This window comes from Labrus mixtus, chromosome 8, assembly GCF_963584025.1.
Source record: "Labrus mixtus chromosome 8, fLabMix1.1, whole genome shotgun sequence".
NCBI classification, from domain to species: Eukaryota; Metazoa; Chordata; class Actinopteri; order Labriformes; family Labridae; genus Labrus; species Labrus mixtus.
In genome coordinates this window covers 18138409-18155086 of record NC_083619.1, presented here as the reverse complement: position 1 = coordinate 18155086, position 16678 = coordinate 18138409, and the positions used below count along the sequence as shown (strand labels likewise).

Here is a 16678-nt window from a genome sequence, read left to right as displayed (position 1 = left end):
TACAATGTTAAGATTAAGACCGCAAAGGAAGGTTTACTAACCTGATGCTCTGCACAAGATCGTGTCTTGAGAATACATTTAAACTTTTTACAGATTACAACAATGGTTGAGAATATTTTATTGAAAGGAAGTACACCTTTTATTAGGCCCACAAACAGAATAAAAAGAATCCAGTAAGGAGTGATGGTCAGTGCGTTTTATACTACCTGTTACACTTTGTGAGCCGGGTGAACTTCCTATCTACTGCAACTTTGAACAAGCAATAGCAATGGAATGTTGTTATTGCTACATATGCCTCATGAGTGACCACTTCAAAAATCTTTCTGAATGATTGATAAGTGTTCATAGCCCTTCAGAACTTGTAAAACTGCAAGAAAAAAAAACCAAACAAGACAAATGTACAGTTGACCAAACACACAATCCAAATCCAAAAGTAGCAACTAACTGAAGAGATACGGAAATAAAATAAAGAAACACTACACAGAAATAAATCTCAATTATTGTTAGCTAAGAAAAGAGCACACAAGTCCATATTTATGCTCCATCGTTTTTTCAGTTATGTAGGAATCTGTCTAAAAAACAACATAAAAGACTCACAAAATGTCTGCTTCTAGAAGTCATCTGTTAACATTCATAAAATGCAATCTAGGTTTCTATACATTAAGTTCAGGTGTGTTGATGGTTAGGGCAATCTGCAGAAGAACGGACAGAAAACAACCCCAAGAAAGCGGAGTAACAGAAATGCTACGTGAGGATGAGAAACTGGTTGGGGAAAATATAAACACAAACAAAAAGGTTCACAAAAACAAGTCCAGGAAATAAAGGCAGAAATCAGGGTTCAAAGTACTCACAAGACTAATTAGCATGCTTTTAGTAGTTGCTAACCATGGAACCTTTGCTAAAATAAGAGATGGATTTTTGCATACAGATACTTATATGGGTTAATTTCTAAATTAAAGCATAAAAGGTTGAACTGAAAAGGATTGGGGAGAAGAAGTGAATGGGGGGGGGGCATGCCAGCGCCACTGTTCCGCAATCAGTATGATAAATATATTCAGTTCACAAAAGTGCAGCAATTACAGAAAAGGGTCGGGATCTCCAAGCCCACAAACCCGGCTGGGTCTTTCAATACTGTTCACTGCTGTCAGTGATAATGTGCTCACAAACCTACGGCAGCTCCCAGCTCCTTCACGGAGTATCTCTGGTCCGTGTCATTGTCAAAACACTGCATGGTGCGAGCACTGGGAGTTGATGTTCCAAATACTTTTCTCAAGTCTTGGTAGGTCAATCCAGGCGAGTTTTCGTCAACGCCAGCCTGCCGGAGTTTTTCTTCCAATTCTGTGAAAGTAATAAGATTTATCAGAAACATGAATAAAAACAGATGTGTCTGTGAGGGCACTGTCTTCTAAAAATGGCAAAACTGAAAATATTAGTATTAATTAAAACACAATCTGCATTCTGTAATACTGAAAACAGTAATTACAGATTGTATTGCACTTACAGCAAATCAATGTTGTCTGAACAGCTATCTTTTTACTAAATAAGAATTATATGCTTGTTCATACAAATGAGCGCACAAATGACAGGTAAAGGTTTTACGGGATGTTTTAGGTAAGTCAATTCTTGCCATCCCATTGAGGTTAAAAAGGAAACCTTGTTTATCAATGTCTAATATTAACTGGACAGCCATGAGACTGGTTTCAATTGGGAACAAAAACAACAACACATGAACTCCCTTAGTGCACCTTTCATAGAACTGACACCAGGCAGGAGCACTCTCTCCGGGCATGCGGTCTCAGTATTGATCTTATACCGCTGTGGAGTTAAGAAGCGTGGAAGTCTGCTCGTCTGAGGCCCTGCAAGTGGTGTGGAATTCTCTGTGAAAATAAAGGAGAAAAATAAATGTCATCATGTCTAATTTAGGAAAAGGAATCTACTAAGCCAGTTAGCCACTTGAGCCTACACTGCACCTTGTATGTTCCCGGGAGTTGCTTTGGTTGTTGTAGCTTCATTCACCTGCTGGATTCCTGGACTTCCATTGTTGATTGCCAATTTGGCTGCTGCTTTAAGGTCCTGTGAGTGTTAAGCAGATGGAAGATGAAATTTAAATTGCATGAATTTGTCTTTTACTTCCATGGACATGCTTTTCAGTCCTTGTTCCTTGAGGGGGTTCATCTGCTATTGCACAGTGGTATGTAGAAAGATCCTGGAATAGCTTTTACAAATAACACATTTATTGCCAGCAACATTTGAATATTGCATAAATGGATGTTGACACCGTATGCTAGTTCGTACAGCTATGATCAATGATGAAATGACTCTGATGGCTGACCATGATGCAGTGAGGGCTTAACATCAAAAAAAAAAAAAAAAAAAATCAAATGCAAGAGTTCAAATTACTCACGCTTTGCTTTGACCCGTTCTCTAATGACGACACTCTCTGGCGGAGTTCTGCAACCGTAGTGAGGAGGGTTTGGATCTGCTCATTAGTCTGCGTGTGGTGTAGCTCCTCCGTCTTATTTGCCTCACTTACTGCAGTTTTAAGATCGGAAATGTCCTATAAAGACAAACAAGAAATCCATTTGCATTCTGCTTTGGTGACCAGTTTGGAGCAAAGGAAAGAACATGAAGGCAGATCAGGCATGTTTTTATAGATAGGTTTACACAGGTGATCAGGTTTAGTGCTTTGGGAGGTATTAGGGAGACGTTAAGGGTGTGTGGTGGAATTTCTGTAGTTATTTAGATTATAATGTACAGATGTCATTTCACTGTTCTCTAATGTCAGTCAGAGCTGACAGAGTTCAGCTGTTATTAGAACACCAAGTACAGCTTGGAGAGTGTCAACTGTTCTTCCTGATATCTGCAAGGATGCTTGGTAGACTTGTTGTCTGCTCCAGTGTTATAGACATCACAGTTTAGTCTAGGTGGGTCAATGTGACATGACCCTGATAATGGTAATGTCTTTTAGGATATATGCGATGACTTTCGAAAAGTTCTGCAGATGTGATTGAGCAAGACACGAGTACAGAGGTGTGATGTTGAATCATGTCTCCTCGAGTATTCATCTTATGTATAAACTCTCATCAACGTAAGCCATCTGATGTCAACTGAGTCTTATTGTATGAAGTCAAGTCTTGGTAATTTCTTCAACAGGTGTACCTCAATATTAAAAGGTGTAAGACTACGGAGATCTTAGCCAGTTAAAAATTCCCTATGGAACATTATTGATGTCAATGTTTTTTGTTTTTTTTAAAAAGGGAAAGAGTGTGATTATCCTCCTTTTCCATTCCTCTACGCTTCAAAAAATAAAGTAAAGTTCTGCAGTTGTCTCAGATATGTGACCTACTTTCTCCCAGAAATACGAAAGCATCTAAGCTCCCGAAATAGATTGGCACTTGTTTCATGTATTATGAATGACAACCCAACGCATGGATCCAAGAAAATGACAGGACCTTCTTAACCCCCAACTCTTTCAATGCAGGCCTGACAAGAGCGGCAAAAAAAAAAACATGTGTGGGTGAGTGAGCAAAGAAAAACAAAACCAAATTAATCTTGCAAAGGCAAAGTTTGCCACAGCTTCTGGTTTGGATTCATGCCACAGTTTAGCAGATCAACTGACATTTCATCAACAGAATCATCTTGGCCGTATGCAAGAAGATTTGCCTCAAAGCTGAGAGAGAAAGATTCTACAGAAACCCCACTGTAGCAAGGAACTGCGATATATAGAACATTAGACCCTGACCCACCAAGTGATCTATCTCACACAGTTAAGCATAACGCACTGTTTACTGGTTTTATAAAAACACTCAATTCATCCATATTTTAATAACAATGCAGCCTTCAGCAGTATTTGCAGTAAGCTTAGGCAGGTTGTTAACAAAGACATGCTGTCACACAAAGTCAGTGAAATCAAATTTTAACTTGACTCATGAAAAATACATCGGCATTGCTCAAGTGAAAACCTAGAGCCTGCAGCCCTATACATTAACATTACATATTTACAAAGGAACACAGCTTCTGTGATGTTTGTCAGCTGCTGTCCATAACACTGCGAAGACATAAAATAATCATTTTGACTGTTGAGACTATCATTGTTGACTACTCTGCCTCCTGTTGCTGTTCCTGTTGTCAATATTAATTAAAGTTGTGGGAACTGTTGATTCATTCTGAGATTAAATGGATGACATGTCATTTTTTTTAAAAAGATACATGTGCAGCTCCCTGCACGAGGACTGGCGCCCTGAGTAGTTGGAGGTTCAGTGCCTTGCTCAAGGGCATTTCTGATGTGCTCAGGCACTTCTGCAGAAAAAAGTCCCAATTACATGGTCTGTACCGGGACTTGAACCGGTGACCCTCTGGTTTCTTACCCAACTCCCCACAGACTTAATACTATGTTATCACAATGAGTCTGCAAGGCGAGGCAAGTACTTTAAAAATGGAGCCATCAGAAATAAAAATACAAGCAATAAAAAACAGAAGAATGACAGACTATACTTGCTCCATTGAAAGCCTATACAGAAAGCTGAAATCCAACATTGAAATGTATATTTAGAGCTTTGGAAAAGAGATCAATGTTTGTTTATCTAAGAATGGTATCATACCATTTGTGCCTCAGTTGTTCGATGACAAAATAAGGCAATACTAGAAAGAAATACAACTTGCTTGAATTTACCATTGTCTTCTTCAAGTCTTCGTCTTTCTTTTCCAGAGCAGCCTGCATGGTCTTCACATCATGCTGTACACTTGTTAGTGTGCTGCCAATCGTAGCAACACTCTGGAAAAAGAGAACTCTTCAGTAAGTTACCAGAATCACTGCAAAAAATATTCACCTTTTTTTTTTTTTTTAAACAAAACATCTCTGTTGATTCCAATTTGATTTGCCCCTACCTTTTGAAGCTCTTCCACTGTATTAGGAAGGCTGATTAAATCAGCAGCTGATTTCAAGTTGGCCTTTAAATGGTTCACAGCCGAGTCCAGCAAACTGATCTGCAAAATAAAAAAGGACACAAAATCCTTTGATAAACATCTAAGACAGGATGCTGATGTATTTATGTTATTTTCATTTGATTTAATAAACCCAAAATTCAGGGCACCGGTGGATGAGTGGTTAGTTTGCACACCCCATGTACTGAGGCTACAGTCATTGAAGCGTGCGGCTCAGATTCGAATCCGACACGGGGCTCCTTTCCCGCATGTCATTACTGTACCCACTCTCTCTCCCCGATTTCCTACTCTATCCACTGTCCTGTCTCTCCAATAAAGGCACAAAAGCCCCCAAAATAAATCTATTATAAACAAAAATTCAGAAGAGGTAGTCCAATAAAACGTGTTATTTATTATTCCAGTGTGGGCAGACTAAAAACCTGTTTGAACATTTCCTTAAATACTATATTAAAGTTGTAGTTTTACAAGCTCTTACAATTTTAAAACAGTGATACATATTTCCATCATCAACCCCTCTACTCAAGTCACAATTTTTGTAGAAACACAGTAAAATATAGTCTCTCTGAGCTTGCACTAAGCTAGGCGGCTTAGGTCAACTGATTTACTGCCTTTTTATTACAGCGTTGTTACAGCAGGTGGAAAACATTTTGAAAGTTGCTGCTGAATCTTAGCTTGAACAAACTGAACAGTAAAACTTGCAGTGCACACTACTTTCCAGCTGATGTCGAAATCTGTATTTACTATTATTGTTGTGTTTGTGTTACTACTGCTTAGTAAAATAAAATTAACAAGGAGACTCGTCTGCAAAGTCTCAAAAGTCCGAGTCCTGCAATCAGCTTATCATTCTTCATTGTACTCTTTGTCATAAGATCTAGTTAAAGTTTGACAGGGAGATGGTTATGGTGGCTCTAGCCGCTATAAGCGATGATAAACACTCACCTTTCTGTTCATTTCTGTTAGGTTGGACCAGAGCTTGTTCAACCCCTTGTCCCCAGTCTCCATGTCATCGAGCTTTCTCTCCTTGTTTTTCAGGTCTTCACTTAGTTTTGGTATTTCACTTGATGACACCTTTTGGCTTGACTCCACTGTAACAACAACATTAACACTCTGTTAATTACAGTGCTGGATGCAAAAGAATGGATAAGTGAATAACTAGGACAGGTTTACAACAGGTTTAAACTTCAGTAGGCTATTAAATGATCACCACAAGGTAACTGTGTGTGTGACAGTTAGTCTTACTGCTATGCAGCTTTTCCTTTAGTGCATCTAGATCTTCTTTCAGAGCAATCTGCATCCAAATGAGCCCAGCACAGGCCATAACACAGGCAGCTAGGATGATGAACAGAAACAACGGGTAGCACACATTGCAGCACTGCGTGTAACTTCTCCTGTAAGAGAAGAAACATGGTAATGTTAGACATTTCGACTTCAAGGCGTCTTACATTATTAATGAAGAGGTTATTTTCAGAGGACTACATGCTGTGTCATGGGAATTGTGAGGATTACTAACAAACTCTGGAGCTTCACCATATGGGCTACTATATACTGTATGGTCACATTATACCCAAGATGACTGTATAGATCAGGGATGGGCAACTTTGGTCACGGCAAGGGCCACATTCAATTAATTCTCCCTGCCAAAGGGCCAAATTGTAGTATACAAAAACGATCAATTATTTAAAAAAATTACTCAACATATACTAGTGATCAAATGTTATTATGGACGTATTTCTGGTTTTCATGATTTCATGGCAGATTTTGTCACGTTTTCTTCATGTTTCCAATTCATTGATTTGTAAAAATTGACCTGAGGGGCCACATTGAGGGTTGATGGGGGCCGCATGTGGCCCCCGGGCCGCCAGTTGCCCACCCCTGGTATAGATAGTAGTATTGGTTATTTCTTATTTGACTGACATGACGGTTCAGAATAATAGCCTCATCATCTTCTCAGTTTGCACAATGTGTCTTGCCTTGCTTACATTTGAGCACAGAAGTGAATTGATATGGCAGTACTGATATGTTCATTAAAAACAAACATTACAAGAAAGACACGAATAAATAATAAAGTGAAGTAGCTTTTTGGGTGGGGGGGGGGGGGAAGAGACTGTATCCTTGCTGATATAATTTTCAAGAGTCTCATGCCGAAAATGAAAATGAAAATAAAAAAAGGTGAGGAATTACACACCTAAAACATATCGGACATTGCAGTGAAACGTATTTACTCACTTCCCAAAGTTAGCTCCGCTGCTCAGGTTGTTGAACTCGTCGTCGTCCGAGCTCGACTCGGACTCAGAGTCCGGGGGCTCGGTTCGCAGGAGCCGGTGACCCGACCCCTTTTTGGTCTTCTTTCTCTTACTGTCCCCGAGTCCGATCAGGGCATTCAACTCCTTCCTCTTCTTCATCTTCTTCTGAGGGGTCAGCGAACCCGCCGAGCCCGATTTATAACCGACTAAATCCAAAGTTTTGTCCAGTTTGGTGGATGTTGACGTTTCACGGAGCAGCTAAGCTAACTGGACGCTTGCTTGAATTTCAACCACACAATGTTGCTGATGCATAAAAAAACATTGGACTTCGCCTTGTTGACTAACACCTTTCCCACATGTATGTTAAATTGCTGATCGTTATGAGGGTGGTCAACCAAAAAGCTTATCTTAAACTTGTTTTGTTATTATCTGCCGGGTTTCCTCTTATGTGGGCTAACGTTACAAGAGCTAGCGTCTGACACCTTGCTAACTGTTGCTAACAAGGACTCGTAATCATTACTGTCACATCGTCTAACACGCGTTTTAAACTAACAGTGTCGCTCTGTTTGTAAACTATTCAAACACTGTTTTAATAGATGCACTGTTAAATAATCCTTTCATAAAATCAAAACATGCAATACTGTGTTGTCCAGCGATCTGTCCTGCTGCCTGTGTTGTTTCGGCAGGGCGTCCCAGTAATCTCGCAGCTGATTGGCTCAATGAGCAGCTACAACTTCCTGTGCTCTGTTCTTGCCAGGGAGCGATACTGTGCATAACACCACCCGCACAATCATTTGCCAGTTTACATTACAACGCCATAACGCGAAGCCGAGAGCGATGAACGTAAGTGAAATGAGCAAAAACTGGAAAAGATACGTGAATTAAAACATGTAAAACATATCTAGATAAAGACAACGAGAAGGGCTCTCGTCGTACAACACGTTCAAAGGAACTAACACAAAGCAATGCGAAACTCCTCAAATGTATTGGTACTATTCTAAAGTGATTCGCGCTGAAGATAGAAAAGTCTAACAAGTTGCCCAATTACAAATTCCAGACAAGACATCACGCCACATGTCTCCTTTCCCCCACTCTTTCTAAGAAATTCACATGCAACTTTTTATATTAGGCATCTATTAAGTGTGTTAGTTTAGTTTAGTTTTTTTACATTAAGCTTTTTATTGCTCCTTGAATAAGCCATGGGAAATATCATTTTGAGGTCTAGCAATAATCCAAAAAGAAGGTCATAGTTTTCACACCTCGTTTTTAGTTTGGAGAAATGTTTTTTTTTTTGGGTTGTATTTATTACAGCTTTCGGAACACTGTTGGATAACATGCTCGTATCATGTTATTATACTGCAAACTTTCACTTTGAGGTTTTTCACCAAAACAAAAAATATTCTTAATTGTGTAAGTTTAGAGTTAATGTAGCTGAACATTTATTATATATTTTATATGGGATTTAGCAGTTGTTTGCCTTATTTTGATGCAGATAAGTATGGGAAAAATCCTTTGAAATATCCTATGACTCTCCATGTTATATAGAGGTTCGTATTATGTTGCGGTGATTCATATAATATGAAAATGCAGTTCATAATTATTTCTGGTCAACTTGTGGGTTTATTGTCAGTTGAGCATTAAAAAAAGGAGAGCTTTTTGTCAATGATGAGATCCTCATATTGCATGTCAGAAGCACAACCCCAACAATGAAGTCAATACCAAAATACCCGTTTCATTTTACCCTAATTCCATTCATGGTCTGTCATTGACAAAGCCTCATGGAATCATAGTTTCTGCTCTAATTTTCACTTGTGTAGCTTTATTCTGTCATATCTATAGTTTTTGTCTTTTTTTTTTTTTTTTTTACCGGTGTTGACAATATAATTAGGAATGCACCACTCTTCCAGCAGGGGTCCTGCCAGAAAATCCAGCTGACCCGGAGCGCTATTGGGCAGACTCAGCAAGACACATGGACTGTGTGGAGGCAGGGTCGCTGCAGACTGGCCTTTAGCTCTTTTTCATTGAATACAGTCTCCCACTGGCCTGCTTCTGGCTTTGAAAATATGTTTCTTTATGTCCCTGGACCCCCATACTACCACAGTACAATGAGATAATAATGACACTGAATGAAACTCTACACACAGGACCAATTTACAAACACACAAAAGACCTGAGATGTTCCTCAGCATCTCAGTATGAGATTGGTTATTGAATTGCAAGCGATGAGGCCCACTGCTGTTGCTTTATTGTCCTCAGAAAGATTTTCTCAAAGCAGTGCTTGTCAGTCCACAATAATGGTATAATGCCACCCACACATATACACAGCTGATATTATTACAGATTAGTTAGACTAATTTGTGGCTATTTCATAAGTGCCTTCAACTCGGAGGCTACTGTATTATTTTGAATGCACTCGCTGTGCATCCAGCAGTGTCATGTAGGTAGCAGACTAAAATTCAATCAGTGTCTCGACTCCACTCGGAACACCCGGCGAGGGGACAAGCATCATGCTGAGGGCCTGTGCCGACTCCCGCCGGCATGAGGTTGCAAATCAAAGCATCAGAGGTGTTTCATCTCTTCGCTGGAGTCTCAGTGTTTCATCCGGGGTTAAGACTGAGAAGATGACACTTCAACTTATGGCTCCTTACATCTGCAACCACCAGGTAGGGAGCATCAGGCACTGGAAGCCCACGACTCTGATTACTACAAAACACTTGTTTTCTCACTTTGTTCACAGCAGGGTTTCTCATATTCTCACCAGGAGTGATTCCTGCAGCCGTGGGGCAGGGAGCTGCCTCGGGTGCTGACAGAGAATGTAAATAATGGTGGCATGATAGGAAACAGTGAATAGATTTGACTGCTAATTGAAGGCTTTCATCTGACATGGCAGACTGTGTGAATACAGATTATCATCAGTTGGAAGCAGGGATGCTCTTTGAATACTAATTTCTCTCACCAGGCTTCTTTTAAAAAAAAAAAAAAAACATTTATTTAGAGTCGTTCTACTATTTTGTTGGATGACTCAATTCTTACATAAAAATTTGATGGTGAAAAATGTGCTGGTTGACAGATTAAATGAGAAATACCCCATGGTATTCAGAAGTGTGTCACAGTGCTTCTGAACTTCTGAACTTTTATCTGTGACAGCTGCTGTCTGATGCTTGACTGGGAAACAAACAGGAAAGCACAAGCATTTTTTTTCTTTCTCCTCAGCCTTTATTGTTTACTCTTTATCTCTGTTTTTGTGTTATGAGGCCATCAGAACACAACTTTAATCCCCTTCTTATTTTAAGTAACGGGAACCTACATAAACACGTTTCTTAATGTTGGAACTGTTCTGGTTTTTTTTATCCATTTTAAATCAAAAGGTTATTGTCTGTGCAGTTTTGTTTGGTGTCTTGGGCCGAACCTGTTGATAGCAGCTCTTTGATTTGTTTAGAGAGCTGAATTGGTCCTTAAGAGAACCAAAGTCATGATGTCATCGGTTGTCTAAAAAGAAAGAAAGAAATGAAACCTGCTCCAAGGGGTTACTTTTTGAACGGTGAAGCAAATCTTCATTCATCACAAAAGTTGCCATAATGGAATTCAAACCTTTATCATTTCTGACACTGTTAACAATCTAAATGTGACCTAGCTGCTACTTCGGTTCTTGCCTCTCATTTACTAGCCTTTTTTTGATGAGTCGTGACATTTAACCCCCATTAAGGGCTGATGGGGAATGATCTTCGATAAAGGCATCTTAAAACATAATTTACCATGATTAAATAATATGAGATAATTCTTAAAAAAAAACATCTTCATCTTAACATTGTGCAGTGTGCCTACTGTTGAGAAAGGCTATGATCCAAGACGTTAGTTTTGGAGGTTTTTGGTTTAGTTGCCGTGGTTACTGTCTATCAAATTTGACCAAACAACACCCACACTGTCATGATGGAGCAGATTAGATGAGTTTTTATGCTTCAGTATGTTTTCTTTTTTAAACCTGAACTTGAATCATTTTGTATATTGAGTCGTTAAAGTTTAATGTAATGGAGAAATGTTTTTAAAGTTTTTGAAGTGGAGTTTCTGGGCCTTAAAGGCTGCAGTGAGAATAGGATGCGTTGCCTGAATAAGTAATTTCTTCTTATGCAACAAATATTTATTTGGAATATAATTTAATTATTTAGACCACTCCAACTTTGTGTGTTTCTCCCAGTGCGTCAGTATAGGGAAGTATATCATATCATATATATCAACAGCATATCTAGAACATGATACATTAAGTTTTGCAGGTGAAACTCACATGGACGCGTCGTGTCATGACAGAAGAGCAAACCTCACAGAGAAGAAGCTGTCAAATCTAAGAGTGATGGCTCAGTAACATTTGTGTGACCCCGTCCCACATGTCTAGTGTCAGTCAGCTCTGCTTGCGGAGGGCTCTGATAGTGTTCAGCAGGGAATCAGCAGGGGGCAATGTTCTCACATCAAAGAATCCCAGACATGCAGCAAGAAGGCAACACTTGAGTCAAGGACGGATGAGCTCAGAATCACTGGCCGGGCTCGGCGTAATGGCAGCCATGCAAACATCTTTCATATCCAGCACAGCAGTCTTTATTGATAACTGACTGTATTGTATCCTGTGCAGAGGTCTTATCATTGTTACCGGCTTGTACACCTGAATATTTCACGCACTGCCAGACTCAACATTAGCCACACACGTACAAAGTCGACAATGTTTGGGAAGCAAAAATGCATTTGAGAGCATGTAATCATGAATAATTAATGCGATTGTAACGTTCGCCATTGTGGGTTGCCTAGAAGTATTTTCAGTGTAAAAGCGAAGGCAGAGCGAGGAAGATGACAGTTTGATGACTACTAGCAGCCTAAATTGTAACTCCCTCAGTGCAGAAGTGTCCGTTAAAAGCCTGGAAAGTAAAAGAACATGTATCAAACGGCAACATCATGATTTACCGATTAATTCTCTGCCAGAAATCACACTGTGGCGACACTTATCTGTAGAGGCCGCTACTGCAGTGGAACAGAAAAGGTCTGATATAATCTAAAATGGATAAAAGGGAATAGATTAATATATTAAGCTAATGAAAGGAGAGAGAGAGAGAGAGAGGGAGAGGGGGAAAACAGGCAGGCCGAGAGGAGTTCTTTGATTTAATTTTGGGAGAGTTCAAACTGAATGCGCACTAAATTCAAGAGCAGTTTGAGTTTATTGTTTAACAAAAAAATATTTCCCACTCTTATGACTTGTAAACTTGTTAAGTGAAATGAATGCGGATGCCGTTAATAAAGCACTAATAGGTCACCCACATTGCGTCACACGCCAGAGAAGAGAGCAGAAATATCAGACATGTCAAAATTCAATGAGATTTAGGGATTGGTTTCTCAGACAGACAGCCAAAGTTCTCCTTTTCACTGTATTAGACCGGGATTAGTTTAATCCATGTCTGTGAAATAGCCCCTTCATTTTCCTGGTAATGTCTTCAATGCACTAGGTATCTCCTTGTTTCCTGAGGAGAAGGGGGGGGGAGGGAATAGGAGAAAATCAAGTCCATATTTCTCGGTTGTTTTTGGAAAGGGTTTCAAGCAAGCTAACGCAGTTGCAGCACCGCCTGAAGAGGGTAGAAGAAGAAAAAAGGGCGGACAGGGAGAGGGAATCAAAAACCCAGAGTGTGGTGGTGAGAGAGTGGAGAGCTGCAGAAGGGGAGTAATTGATTGAAGTCTCGTAGATTTCATTAAAATGTTTACATGTGTGATTACAGCATGACAGAGAGGGAATTGATTTCATTGACGGCAGCGTTTCCACATACTGACGCTCAGCGAAGGCAACAACAATGCTAATTTTCCACCACCGTTTTAATAAGGTGGAACAGGATATTGTTCCTGCTCTTCCAAGGAGCCCCTCACAGTGCATGGTGGGGGTAAATTGTTGTAAACAGAAATACTGCTTTGGCCTAGATTTCCCCCACACAGCAGCTCTTTTATTAAGAACATCCAGCTTGCAGCAGACCAGACTCCCTTTACTGCATCTAGTCTGTAACAAGGGCTGATGAGTTTTTTCTGCTGCAGCGATGTGTTTTCTATACTTTTTCTTAGCTGAGATGGAAGTTGCTTCCTTTGGTTTTATTTTATTGTTAAGACATGCGATGGTTATATCACCTTTCATGTGTCTGCCAGTATCTCCTTGCTTATTTAAGACCTCTTTCCAAAGTTCTTTCCTCAAAATCTGCAATTGACAGCTTACATCTGTCCTGTCTGTTTCACACTGAGAGGTTTAAAAAAGAACATCTCCAAGGCAAATACAGAAGGAGTTTTTTTTTTTTCCCTTGAAGACAGGGAGTGAAATGTGACATCCTATCCCATGCACTGTAATTTGTAAGTTGTATTGGCAGTTGCATAAAATGGTTTGTGTGTGTGTGTGTGTGTGTGTGTGTGTGTGTGTGTGTGTGTGTGTGTGTGTGTGTGTGTGTGTGTGTGTAGCAGAGTTCTTCCTGACTGTGGTTGTTTAAGAGAGTCCTATATTCAAAGTGTCTTTTTCCTTTGTCACACCCAGAGTATTATTAATTTTAGAAAAGAAAAGAACGACAGTATTTCAAAAAAAAAAAAAAAAAAATGTGAATCCCTCTCCACCACCCCTCTCAGTTAAGATCCTGGATTTAAAATCTAACTTCAGTAGAATTGCTGTGTATTAACATCCAACTATAACTAGAGCAACAAAAATGCATAACATGCATAATCTGACACGTTAACATTGTGATACATTATTTTTTCATTGTAGTTATGAATGCATTCAAATAGAAAGCATTACTGTAATAATGCATCTTGTAATTGTGGCTACTTCAATGTGGCTGCATTGCTTATCCTATGATAAAATCTATAGAGTTATATTGATTATTTTTGATGCCTTTATTTGAGACAGTACACGGGATAGAGTAGAACATCTGGAGAGAGAGAGAGAGAGAGAGAGAGAGGGGGGGGACCAGCAAGGCACCATGGGCTTTGATGACTACAGACTCTGTACATGGGGGGCTCAACATAACCAGTGCCCTTACATATTGATTTTTTAAACTATGTTTTTGTATAGATTATGTCAACATGAGTAGAAAAGAGTATTTCAATCTGTCAAATGAATATATTGGATTACGAAGTAAAGTAATCCAACACTGTGAATTGAATAGGATCAAGTAGTTAGAAAACAAACTGAAGTACATCAAAATTGTTCTTTAAAATAGTATTTGTAAATGTTTTTTTTCCTCTCCTGTGTACTGTTTAACCTTAACTTCATCATATATGTTCATGTTACTTTGCCAAAAGAATGACAAATTATGATTATGTGAATTGAATAGTTTGCCTTGAACATCAGTATCTCTTAACCCCGTGTTCTCCCCTCTGTGTTGTCTTAATATGTTAAACTAACTTCAGTAATTCTGCGATCTGAAACACAGAAAGTGTGAGGGTGAGAATATGAAGCATTGCACTCATTAATCATTAAACCTGTTCGCTGGCTGCTAGATTGCACGTTTCATTCACAAAGACTCACACATGTGGGGTTTGGACTAACAGGAACATCTGCTCAGTGTTAACGCTGGCTGCACCTGATTGGATCGAGTGCGAGTGTAACAAGTACACCGAGCTAATGGTCTAATCACATCCGTACACATGGTCATGGTATAATTTCAGCCCTCATGCACTATTTACTTTTCATTTAGTGTTCATTAAGCCTTCAATTAAAACAAAAAAAAAATCCCAATATCAGCATCTAACCCAATTATATTAAGATTTTTATTTTTATTTTGAAGAATTTTAAGTAGATAGAAAAGTGAACAAACATATGAAATAATGTTTAATCTCTAATTGTAGATATTTTTCAGGATAGTTGGAGCAGAGAGAAAGCTGTCCAGGCTGTGTTTCTTTCCGTGTAAACAAACATGAAGTGTCAAAAATAGATTTTTTCTTTCTTTCTTGAACGTCATCTTATTCGTAGAAACTGACACAGCTGTGTTTGGGGAGGAAATAAACAATCACACACACATTTTAAGCTCCGTCATCACGCGCTCCCTCTATCTGAATGCTGCTCTGTGCTGGTATTTGCCTGTTTGTGGTCAACCTTTTCACTTGCTCATTTTCCGCCAGCCTCCCTCTGCCATTTAAAGGGCTGCTTTTGTTGCCCCATGAGCTTCAGCTGGCTGCTTCAGTAGCTAGTGGGTTTTCCATTGCCCGAAAGAAGCGCATAAGGGGTTACCGTTTATGAGATACTGGAACCATCATGCCTGGCAAGGACAATCACAGCAGCACTCTCGGTGTTGCTTAATTCTGCAGAGCTTATCGGCTCTGCTTTGTACTGCAAACCGCAGCCATGAGCCTCTGATGCTCTTGTTGTAGAAGCCGTTCACTTTTCATGGGTGGTGTAATATAGCAAGTTATATTCCTCATAGATGTTTAAGTGCCTAACAAGGATGTGTCCTATTTATCAAAATAAATAAGATATTACTGTTTTGAAAGATGTTGTCAAAAAAGCAAAATGTAAATTTGCAAACCGGTGTTGCGTTTGATTTCGTCTCTGCACATCTGATGCTGAATGAAATGTTCTTTTACTTCCGTTGAGGTGAATGCAACATTGTTAAATCTCTCTGTGCTTGGCTGTATTCATCTACTGTCAAGTTGATCTGCAATTCTCTTTGTGCCAGATCCTCTCCGAGCATCTACGATCCAGACGCACGGGGGAGAAAAACCTTGAAGAGACGCATGAGAAGAAAACCAGCACATTTGGGTATGACTAAAACCTTCAAAGCATTCTCTCCCTCTGCCAGATTTTTTTTTTTTTTTTTTTTTGAGTGTGTGTCAGCCTATAGTACAGATTCATGGAAAAGGATATTCTATATTTTCGGGAGCATGTGTTATTTGTGTTTCTCTGGACCTTGAGGTTCAGGAGCCCCCGCAAAATGAAGTGAGAGCTCGCAGCAGCTGCCAGACGACATGTTGTATAGAAATACTACCTCCTCTGATGAGGTCGAGAGGAAAGACACATTTTTGAAAGGAGAAAGGAAATAAGAGGATTAGGGCTGCTAATGTGTGTGTGCCACCTCCCCTTAAGACAAGTGTGCCCTGTTGCAGAATACCTGTGGCTGACATAAGGGCCTGTTTACAACAGATTCATAGACATTCAAAAGGACAAAGACGGAGCAGAGCGTTTGGATTGGTTGATGGAGGTTGTGTTTTTGGAAAATGTGATGCTTAATCTTTAAAGTACTGAAATACTTGGGTGCTGGTGGTTATAAATTGTTGTAGATGCATGCCAGACATTGCTGAAAGGACTAATTTATCCTTTAATCTTTTCCTAAATCACATATTCTTGTAAAACAGACTTTTTAAATCCCTCTGTCACTGCATCTGAATGGAAAAAAAAAGTCACTTTTAATGTTACCTCCCAATTTGTTGTAATTTATTATTAATCACTAGAGAATGTGGCCAACCAGCTAGGCACCAGATGGGCTTGAAAG

At 39.5% G+C, this 16678-nt stretch overlaps 1 protein-coding gene across 1 annotated transcript; it reads right to left on the bottom strand.

The window, feature by feature from the left end:
- Positions 1 to 101: 101 nt before the first annotated feature.
- efcab14 (EF-hand calcium binding domain 14) lies at positions 102 to 7896 on the bottom strand. Its single transcript, XM_061044838.1, has 9 exons — positions 7171 to 7896; positions 6184 to 6332; positions 5884 to 6029; positions 4888 to 4986; positions 4673 to 4774; positions 2405 to 2557; positions 1971 to 2073; positions 1746 to 1877; positions 102 to 1338 (listed from the first exon to the last, which is right to left on the bottom strand). The coding sequence occupies exons 1-9, from the start codon at positions 7344 to 7346 to the stop codon at positions 1160 to 1162; spliced, it is 1239 nt and encodes a 412-aa protein (XP_060900821.1). The 5' UTR covers positions 7347 to 7896; the 3' UTR covers positions 102 to 1159.
- Positions 7897 to 16678: the final 8782 nt, after the last annotated feature.